Here is a 10093-nt window from a genome sequence, read left to right on the forward strand (position 1 = left end):
ATCCATGGCGAACAAAGCAACGTCGTCCTCCTCCTCTTCTCCGCCGGTAACCTCAAAGCCGTCCTCTCTTTTTCCGATATAATAGTCTCTCATCCATGTCACTGTTTTCTTAATCAAGACTCTTGATCAGGTAGTTGCAGAAGAAACGCAAGACTGGATGGTCGGAGCCGGGTCGGGTTGGGTCGAAGCTCGTACATCTTGCGATCACTTGAACTCTCTTTCTCCCGATTTGATTCACTTACCAACTCCTGATACTCCTTGTTCAAGGTAATGGAGACGCTTGATTTGGTGTTCTGGTTAGCGAGAATCAATTGATATCTAGGTTTCTCTCTATACGTTCCTGCTTGTGATGAATGCTTGTTTCTTGAAGATGTTAGAGTCTTCAAGAAGTATCCCTGAACAAGTATTTGGATTGTTGTATTTGAGTTGTAGCCCTGAACCAGTAGTGTAACATTCAATTGCAAATAGGCCATGGAATCAAGTTTCTATGGGGATTGAGCTAAGCTAAGGTCATAACTAAACCTAGAATCAGTTCCATATTCTGCAGTTGAAGACTAAAATGACTCTTCTGCTTTGTGACTTTTGATTAGTTATTTCAGAGTTTCTGAGGAAACAATCTAAAGCACTACACCTCTTGTGCTTGTGGAGTGCCTGTTATTGTTTTTGTCATCATTCTTTTAGATTGATGCATTTTGAATTGTAGCCTGGAGCCCTGGACGACCACTTGCATATAGGGGACAAAATTAATTATATGTGAGAATTGAGTTGAGGTCGTTGCACATGACATAAGTTGACTTAGAATTAGTTTTATCTTTGTGTCTCTCCCTGCAGTTAAACGCTCAAATGTATGATTTGGCACTTTGTCTTTTTGATTTTTGTTCAAGTTGAAGATAGAATAAGATACTTTTGTGGCCGTAGAGAGTGTTTAAGGGATACAATCTCAAGCATTGTACCAAAGTTCTTATGATTGATTTGTTGGCAGTTTTGACATCATTGTTGTATTAACCCAATTATCAACAGTTCAAACAAAAGTTAACTTTGAATCAGTTCCATCGTTGTCTCTCTGAATTGACTTTTTCGCTTCGTGAGTTTTGTTGAAGTGTAACATATGAAAAGATAGGGATGTTTAATACAATTTCAAGCACTATATTAAAGCTTTTGTTGTTTTTGTTGGCAGTATATTTGATTTTGGACATCATTCTTGTATGAACTCAATTATCTTACTTTCTAATGTGTACAAGGTGCCAAAATCCAGTAGAGAACTGGTTATGCCTTTGTTGTAAAGAGGTTCTATGCAGCCGTTTCGTGAACAGGCACATGCTTATGCATCATCAACGAACTGGTCACTGCCTTGCACTTAGCTATAGGTACATGTTTCTCATTACATTTGTTCTTTCTTCCTTAGTTATTTTTAATGCCGACTGATATTTGATATCTATGTGGAAGCACAGTGACTTGTCGGTATGGTGCTTCAGCTGCGAGGCGTATCTTGATGCTCAGATCATATTGCAGCTGAGACCAATTCACCAGGCTGCTTACATTCTTAAATTTGGCGAGGCCCCTCCTTTACCCCAACTCTGAGCACCAATCACCTCCCTTTTTCTTCTTACCTGGTCTTTGCGTTTAGTCTCTCTGGATGTGTTAGGGAAGATAATGTAATGTCGTATACTGAGCTCTTGTTGTTTTTTTCTTGGTTCCATGATAGCCAATGAGGTTTATTACGTTAATTATCATCTCACTTAAATTAGTGTAAGTTTAATAGAAGTTCAATTTCGAACAAATTTTTAGTAAAAAATAATTTTCTAACTAATGTTAAAACAATAGCTTCATAATTCCAACGCAGAATTTACAAATTAATAAATAAAGTAAAAAAGTACGTTTTATCTGCCACAAATAAAATAAATAACCGTCGATCCCACTTCCCCCACAACCATATGATTGAACCCCCACTCTCTCCTACAAACTCTCATATCCTCTGTTAACTCATTATGAGCAAATTCAATAGTTCATCTTTCGAAGGCTTGAGACACAAACGAACAGAACACGATACAATAATGTTTTGTTTTTTGTTTGGATGGCGAAAGACATCCAAGTGTAAGAGTGTAGTGAAACAGCTTCAATGTCGTTTAAAGCTGCTCAAGAACAAGAAATACGCTATTTCAACACACTATCGACACGACATAGCTCAGTTGCTTCGCATTGGTGAACGAGACCGTGCTCTTCATAGGGCTCAACAGCTCTACCTTGATGAGAATCTCATGTCTCTCTACCACTTGTTGTTTCACTTCTCCGACGTAATCATCCTCAACCTCTCCTACATTCGGAGACGTAAAGACCTTCCTGATGGCATCAACGAAGCCGTTTCAACACTTGTCTTTGCCTCTGCGAGATGTGGAGACTTGCATGAGCTACGAGCCTTGAGGATTCTTTTTAGTGCGCGTTATGGGCAGCACTTTGTGGATATGGCTCTTAATCTTCTGCCTGGCAATTGTGTCAACCCTCAGGTTCATTGATGTTTCTCGCTTCTCTTTATGTGTCAATTAACACCGAACTCGTATAAATAAAGTCGTTATGATTCAAGAAACTTCAAGTCTTGTTTCGTCTTGCTTAAGGTTCAAGAAAGACTACATCTCTGACCTCAAAAACCTAACAGAGCATGTATATACTCAAATGCAGGTTATAGAGAAACTCTCCATGACCACAGTATCGTATGATGCCAAGTCCAAATTGTTGGGTGAGATAGCAGCAGAGCACGGCCTTCGTCTAGAAGTTTTGGCACTCCAATACACTCCGGAATTTCACAAACAGGTGACTCTTTGAATCACTATATAAAATCTTATTTGCTTCTTAATATTGTTGGAGTTGCGACTTGCGAGTATGTAATATGGTATACATTGGTACTTGTTGGTGTGTGTAGGTAATAAAAAGCGAGGAGGCAGAAGAAGAGACAGAAGTCATGGGTTCGGATTCTTATCAGCCAGAGTGTTCATCACAAAAGGCTGATAGCGAGGCAGAAGTGTATAAGTTCACTCTCACGGATGGGGATGTAAATGAAAAGCAAGAAAATAGTGGTGGTAAAGCACCAAGGGATCAGAGAAAAGCATGTGATGATGAGGATTATTTCATAGAGGAAGAAGTGGTGGAAAAAGATCAGAGCGTGTTCAGATTCAAAGAGACTGACGAAGAGAGAAAAGAGAGAAGGAGGTCAAGGAGAAAAGCAAGATCATCAGCACCAAGCAGTCCAATAGCCAAAGACATGGAGTGTTGGAGGTACTACTACAAGGGAAAGAGAAGTCGTCAAAGGAGAGAGTGTGGTGACTGTTACCATATAGTGTACAACGTGTTTACAATGTTGCCGGATCAAAAGGGTAAAGGAGGAGAAGGAGAAATAAGTTTAAAGGAAGCTAAGCATGTTCATCCTAAGCTTCCGGACTATGATCAGATTGTTGCTCACTTTACTGCTCTTAGGAAACAACAAAAACATATGCGTTCACCATAATTCGTCACTCTCATTCTTTCACATGAACATTAAAAGTATGATCCATTTATTGTTATGTTATTTTATCAGTTTATGTGATTCACTCCCTATTAAGGGGCCGAACCGAACCAAACCGACCACAATTCTGGGTTTTCGGTTCCTATTCGGTTATAAACGGGAAATGTAAATGTTATTCTGTTATTGGTTTGGTACGGTTCCACGGGCGATAACCCATCGGTTTTATTTTTCACCAAACTATAAATTCATAGCCCTGGGCAAAATACCCGAACCCGAAAATCCGACCCGAATCCGATCCGAACCTGCATCCGAAATTTTAAAATACCCGAATGGGTCTAGGATTTATTGAAACTGGGTACCCGAACCCGATCGGGTATTATCCGATATCCGAATAGATACCCGAATTAACCCAAACATGTATAAACATAGTGCAAAATAGTCACTTGTAGGATTTGAACCGATGACCTAAAGCATTAAGTGGGTGTATTGTAACCATTTTGCCACTTTAATATCTTTAACTAATTCTCAAACCTCCACTATTTATATATACTATGTACAACTTTCATTTTAAAAAAAAAATTAGATATGAAAGATTTTACTTATTATGTAGAGACTTAATTGCATTTTTTATTTCCATACTCATGAACTCTAGATACCAAAATATTATTTTTACATATTAAGAAAACACAAAGAAGAAGAAATGCAAAACAAATAGAATATTTTCTACAAAAACATGTATGCCATACATTTTCTTCATCTTTAATATCAGAGTTGGAGAGATTTGAATTTGGATATTGAACGGGTACCCAAATCTGAAGTATATTTTGGGTATTGAATGGATACCCAAAACCGATCCGAATCCGATGGGTGTTTATCCGAAATCCGATCGGAATACTAGAAATATCCGAATGGGTCTAGGACCCTTTTACCGAAATACCCGAAAATCCAAAATACCCGATCCAAACCTGAACGGATATCCAAATGCCCAGGGATACTATAAAATACACTAAGACACTAATCCTAAAAGTCTAAAACTAAAAGAACATGGGAAGACATACTTATGCTTTCTACTCAGGTCAAAGTGAAGTCTGAAGACTATAAGATTAAATTACGAACTATATTATTATATAAAGTATAGTTTTAAAAGTTACTAACTCACCGGATCATAACATGTTTTAATTTTAAAAGTTACTAATTCACAAGATCGCGACAAATATCAATTTTTGTGACAACTCGTTCCATTGACCCCACTAGCCCACCGCTAGCTTGCCCCCATAGCCCCGAAGCTGGCCCTGCAAGACATCGATTCTAACCCCTCACCGTTGAATGAAACTCACATCCAAATCCACCAATAGGTCATTGGTGCGTCAGGCGTTTCTCGAACCCTGGTCCCCACCCTTTAACAACCTTTCCACAGGACAAGCTGTCACCAATTGACATAGTTTCTTTCCACAGTGAGGGGTTAGGATCGATGCCCTGCAGGCCCAGCTTAAAGCCTATGGGGGCAAGCTAGCGGGGAGCTAGTGGGGTCCACAGGACGGGTTGTCACACTTTTGGTTGCTGATTATTTAATTTTAGATTATCTTAATAATTTATATAATAAATTTAAAATATCTTATTATATAAAGTATTGTTTCAAAAGTTACTAATTCATAAGATCACGACATGTGTCAAAATCTTATTATGTTGTAGATTATTAAAATAATAAGATTCTTAAAATAATAATAAATTTTATTATTATGTTGTAAATTGTACAATTTTATAATTCTAAAGGAAAAGGAATCATCCAAAAAAAAATCCATAATTCAAAAACATAAAAGAAATCATACATATAATTTTACAATAAAGATGAAATGGTCATACAGATAATCATACAGATAATTTTACAAAATTATTATTTTTCAAAACAGCTAATTAAGATAATAACATAAAAACCTACATGAAATTTACATCTTTATATCTAAAAAAAAAAATCCAAAATTATGAGTTTTCAAAACAGCTAATTAAGATAATAACATAAAAAATTATTAATTTTCAAAACAGCTAATTAAGATAATAACATTATATTACATAAAATTTACATCTTTATACCTAAAAAAAATTCCTAAATAAAAAAAGAAAATTGATAAAACTAATATATTTTCCATTGTACGCTAATTATATTATATGTGTTTTTCAATTAGATTTTGACATGTATAAACAAAAAAATAATTCATTAAGCATGTATATTATTATTAATCACTAAATAGTGAATAACAAATCTAAAAAAAATAACATAAGTTATGTCAAAAGAATTATTATTTTTGAAACGTAGTAGGCATAGCAAATTAAGAAAATAACATTATATCTACATAATATTTACATGTTTATATCAAAAGCTTTAATCTTTGATTTTTTTTTCTGATACAATTTTGCCGATCTATTTTGGGTCTTTTATTTGTTTGGGTTCTTCAATGGAAGCTATCAAATGCAATGAAATGGAATCAAAGTATATAAAGTCCACTAAATTAGTCGAGGATGGAGACACTGATGGAAATTCCAAAAGTAATTCTATAGTTAGTAGCGTTATAAGTTTTGAAGATTTGTCGGTGGTTGATGTATTTGGTCAAAATCTAGAGTTTTTTCTTCTAGATAATGTCAATGATTCCGGTACTTAAACAAAAACTGCTTGACCGAGTAATTTAGAAGCGATTTTGTAATTTGGGAAGTTGGAATGGTAAACCATTTTAAAATTGGTTTCAAACCTGATTTATGTTGTTTTCTATCGAATTTGGTTCGTAAACCGTTTAAATCCATTTATATAGAGAAATAGTTGATAACTTTTGATTCAGGTAGAAATAAGTTGAGAACTTAAGATTCGAGAATATTTGAGATGAGGTAATAGTTCTAAGTAGTTTTGGTACAATGCGATACTTCTAAGGAGTAAATAATGCATCGATCGTTAACGTGATTATGACATATATGATGTTTTGGATTGTTTATAAAGTTTCTATTTTGTATACCTGAATTATCCACTACAAGAAAACATGACCGACTACAAAAACAGTCACTAAACAGTCGCAAACTACTTAGTTACGACTGATTGGCGACTGAAATACGTAGTCGCTAAATAGTGCGTCGCTAAAATAATCAGTCGCCAAACAGTCGACACGGGGCTACTAATTGGCGACTGATAATTGTGGTCGTTCTTCCCTCGCCAAACATTTGCTAAAGTTGCGACTAAATTTGCAACGCTTTAGCGACTGATCTGGTTACTCATTTGCGACTATTTTGGTTACTGTTTTGTGTACGTTTTGGTGACTGTTTTACGACTGTTTAATTATCATATTTTTTAAAAAAATCTGGTAAAACGAATTATTTGATTTTGTAATACCAAAACTGATTATGAAAACTATAACTAAAACATGAAATTAAACAAACACATAAGTTTAATTTTACATCCAACATCGTAGTTGTAGAAAACATCCAAACATAACAAAAGTACAAGTCACAAATATTACAAAAGTTTTCATAATCATAAAGAAAGTAGGGATAGTGAAGGAACCTAACTTTGAACATCAAAAAGGTTTGGGTCATTGGTTTGAGACTCGAGGAAGGCGACATAGTTTGGGTTAGTCTTTGAAACAACCCGACCCATTTTTTTAATAATAATAATATAATTAAATATCCCATAATATTTAATTACAACCCAAACAATAAACCAACATCGACAACTCCAGTTAACATAAACCAATCATCAACATGCACAGCGGAAACATATAAACCTAACTAACATAACCACAACACAACAATTGAGACCCTAGATCATCCTCCTCCTCATCGCCATGGTTCCACGCTACACATTCATTACCTGCACCACAAACACAATGAGATGCGTGAGTATTACCAGAAATACCCAGTGAGGCGATCCTCCCATCTACGAGCTATACACACAAGAAAATCAAGAGTACAACCACAAATAAAACATAACAAACCAGCTATTGAACAGAACATCCAATAACACATTCATCACACCTACACAACTTCACACAAAACAAGCTATACAACCCAATCACTTAGATAAGCTCATGGTCACGCACTCACCTTATCAAACTGACAATAACAAAGAATACAACCAGTTGAGACTCTCCTAACGTCTGAAACAGCCCAGCAACAAGCCACACAACCAAAAACAACTTATAGCAAAACTGGACAGAAACATCAGAAAAGAACAGTCTCAAAGAAGAAACCCTAAAAATAAAAAACAACCATTAACTATCAAATCCCTCCGGTGAAAAGCTAGTCAGAGACGTCAAAAAGCTTTCTACAAAATCTCGTGCCGATCAGAAACCAGACGAGACCACGATCTCAGTTACAATCTCCGATGGTCCCAATTCGCGTCTGAGAAAACGTGTCTCACAAAACTGCCAATAACTCATCGAGTTTAAATCCAAATCCACTTCTGTAAAAAAAATAATGATGATGAAAGGCTTGAGAATAACTCTACCAAATTTCGTTACCTTTGACAACGATTTGATATATCGAAACTGTTTCTTCTTAAACCCTAACGATTCTATTCCTTCTCCTTTAATCTCCTTCACACCACAATAGGCTCTCTCCTTTCTCTCCATCTCTGTCTTCCTCTCAACACAAGTATTGAATAACAGCCACGACAAAATAGAGAGAAGAGGCGTCCATATAATTATAATTACATCACTTAGAGTTTTCCAAAACTGGCTCTAAACCGAATGAACTTAACCAAACCGGGCAATTTCATGATTTCACATAAATTGATCGGTTTTTCCACTTTTCTTTGGGACACGGACATTACAGGCTTGAAGAAGCTCACCAAGCGTGAGATCTCTGCTTGTTGCTCAGATGCAACCCGTAAAGCCTCAGCTGCAACCCGTGAAGCCTCTGCGTCACGCTCTGCTTATAGAGCTGCTTGTTCCTCTATTTTGCCGTTTGCTTCTTCAAGCTGTTGTTGCAGGCTTGTGAAAGCAGAAGAGCTTCCAGGGAACTTCCGATTCCCATTGATGTAACTCCCTAGGCTTCCAACCCCAAAGTATGTTCCTCTATCGTTTATGAAAGTAGACTGCATAACAAAACAGAGAAAATGTTAACATCATTACTTACTAGTGAAAAACTTAAGTAATGATGCATATTAGAAAGAAGCAACATTACCTGAAGAAAGAGCTCATCATCCTCCTCGTGAGAAAGCTCCGATCGACGTGATGTACCATCAGCTTGGTCGTCATTGTCCAGAGCAGCCAACTTAGCTTCCCTTTTTTGCGTATATGCCTCATGAACTGCTTGCGCCTTCTTATCCACAAAAGTCCCATCTTTTTGGTATGAGTCCTGATGAAAACTTCAGGAATAGTTGGCGGTCTTCCCAATTCCACTTCCTGAAAAGTTAGACAATGAAAAGGTTAGATAATAAACCATCTGATGTAAATTATTAAACAATGAAAAGGATAACTCACCATCTCTTGTTCGATTTGTAAGTAAGACTTCGGTCATGATACATGNTGTTAACATCATTACTTACTAGTGAAAAACTTAAGTAATGATGCATATTAGAAAGAAGCAACATTACCTGAAGAAAGAGCTCATCATCCTCCTCGTGAGAAAGCTCCGATCGACGTGATGTACCATCAGCTTGGTCGTCATTGTCCAGAGCAGCCAACTTAGCTTCCCTTTTTTGCGTATATGCCTCATGAACTGCTTGCGCCTTCTTATCCACAAAAGTCCCATCTTTTTGGTATGAGTCCTGATGAAAACTTCAGGAATAGTTGGCGGTCTTCCCAATTCCACTTCCTGAAAAGTTAGACAATGAAAAGGTTAGATAATAAACCATCTGATGTAAATTATTAAACAATGAAAAGGATAACTCACCATCTCTTGTTCGATTTGTAAGTAAGACTTCGGTCATGATACATGCTTGTGAGGGCCAAGACCATTACGGTCAGAAATTCGAGCTGCTGAAGTGGTTGCACTCTTTTCCATGGCTTCTTCTGTGTTCCAATAGTCACACATTTCTTTCCAAAGAGTTTTCTCAATCCAACTCGGTTTTGCTTGATCTCGCTGAGCTGCTGCCTTGGACACCATGTCTTTCATACGGTTTTGACAAATGGTATAAAAATTTTGTTGAACCACACCGGTTAGTGAGGGATCCCAGGTGTGTGTTTTTTACAAAAGAAGACTATTGTTAGTGTGATAGACTAGTTTTCACCAAGGGTATCAATTCCCTATGCAGTTGTAGTACAAAGGGTTATCAATCCAAATGGTTGTGTATTGCTAGCAGATAGGATGCAATCAGAATCAAGCAAGTCAAGCCAAGCAATAGGGGGTTTGGTTCTAACAGTCCTAATATAAACAAAGTAAAAGAATATAAACAAGTAAACCACACGACCTAAGCACTCGATGCAAGCAATCGAGTACAGGATCGAGTGGGGTGATCGAGTATGCAAGTGAACTATGAACAGCTCGAGGTATTACTCGATGCAGGTTATCGTGTACCTGATCGGGTAAGTGGTCGAGTAAGTAAGGAAAATGCAAGAAATGAAATACGAAAGTTCCTAAGGATGGGGGTAATCGAATCCTAAGTGTTCTAGACCA

General features: G+C 36.8%; 2 protein-coding genes across 2 annotated transcripts; both read left to right on the forward strand.

Annotated features, from left to right (window-relative positions):
* LOC104747338 (histone deacetylase 6-like) lies at positions 5-1781 on the forward strand. Its single transcript, XM_010468962.2, has 4 exons — positions 5-46; positions 131-267; positions 1242-1367; positions 1452-1781. Exons 1-4 carry the CDS (start codon positions 5-7, stop codon positions 1579-1581), a joined length of 435 nt encoding a protein of 144 aa, XP_010467264.1. The 3' UTR covers positions 1582-1781.
* LOC104748693 lies at positions 2055-3499 on the forward strand. The gene is made up of 3 exons (XM_010470296.1): positions 2055-2504; positions 2677-2808; positions 2918-3499. The coding sequence occupies exons 1-3, from the start codon at positions 2055-2057 to the stop codon at positions 3497-3499; spliced, it is 1164 nt and encodes a 387-aa protein (XP_010468598.1).

This window comes from Camelina sativa, chromosome 15, assembly GCF_000633955.1.
Source record: "Camelina sativa cultivar DH55 chromosome 15, Cs, whole genome shotgun sequence".
NCBI lineage: Eukaryota > Viridiplantae > Streptophyta > Magnoliopsida > Brassicales > Brassicaceae > Camelina > Camelina sativa.

Bases quoted from the DNA above. Each gene is read 5' to 3' on its own strand.
- LOC104747338 (XM_010468962.2), top strand. From the start codon at position 5: ATGGCGAACAAAGCAACGTCGTCCTCCTCCTCTTCTCCGCCG. The intron at 268-1,241 runs GTAATGGAGACG...AATGTGTACAAG, and splicing joins CCTGATACTCCTTGTTCAAG to GTGCCAAAATCCAGTAGAGA. The intron at 1,368-1,451 runs GTACATGTTTCT...GTGGAAGCACAG, and splicing joins TGCCTTGCACTTAGCTATAG to TGACTTGTCGGTATGGTGCT.
- LOC104748693 (XM_010470296.1), top strand. From the start codon at position 2,055: ATGTTTTGTTTTTTGTTTGGATGGCGAAAGACATCCAAGTGTAAGAGT. The intron at 2,505-2,676 runs GTTCATTGATGT...ACTCAAATGCAG, and splicing joins GCAATTGTGTCAACCCTCAG to GTTATAGAGAAACTCTCCAT. The intron at 2,809-2,917 runs GTGACTCTTTGA...TGGTGTGTGTAG, and splicing joins CTCCGGAATTTCACAAACAG to GTAATAAAAAGCGAGGAGGC.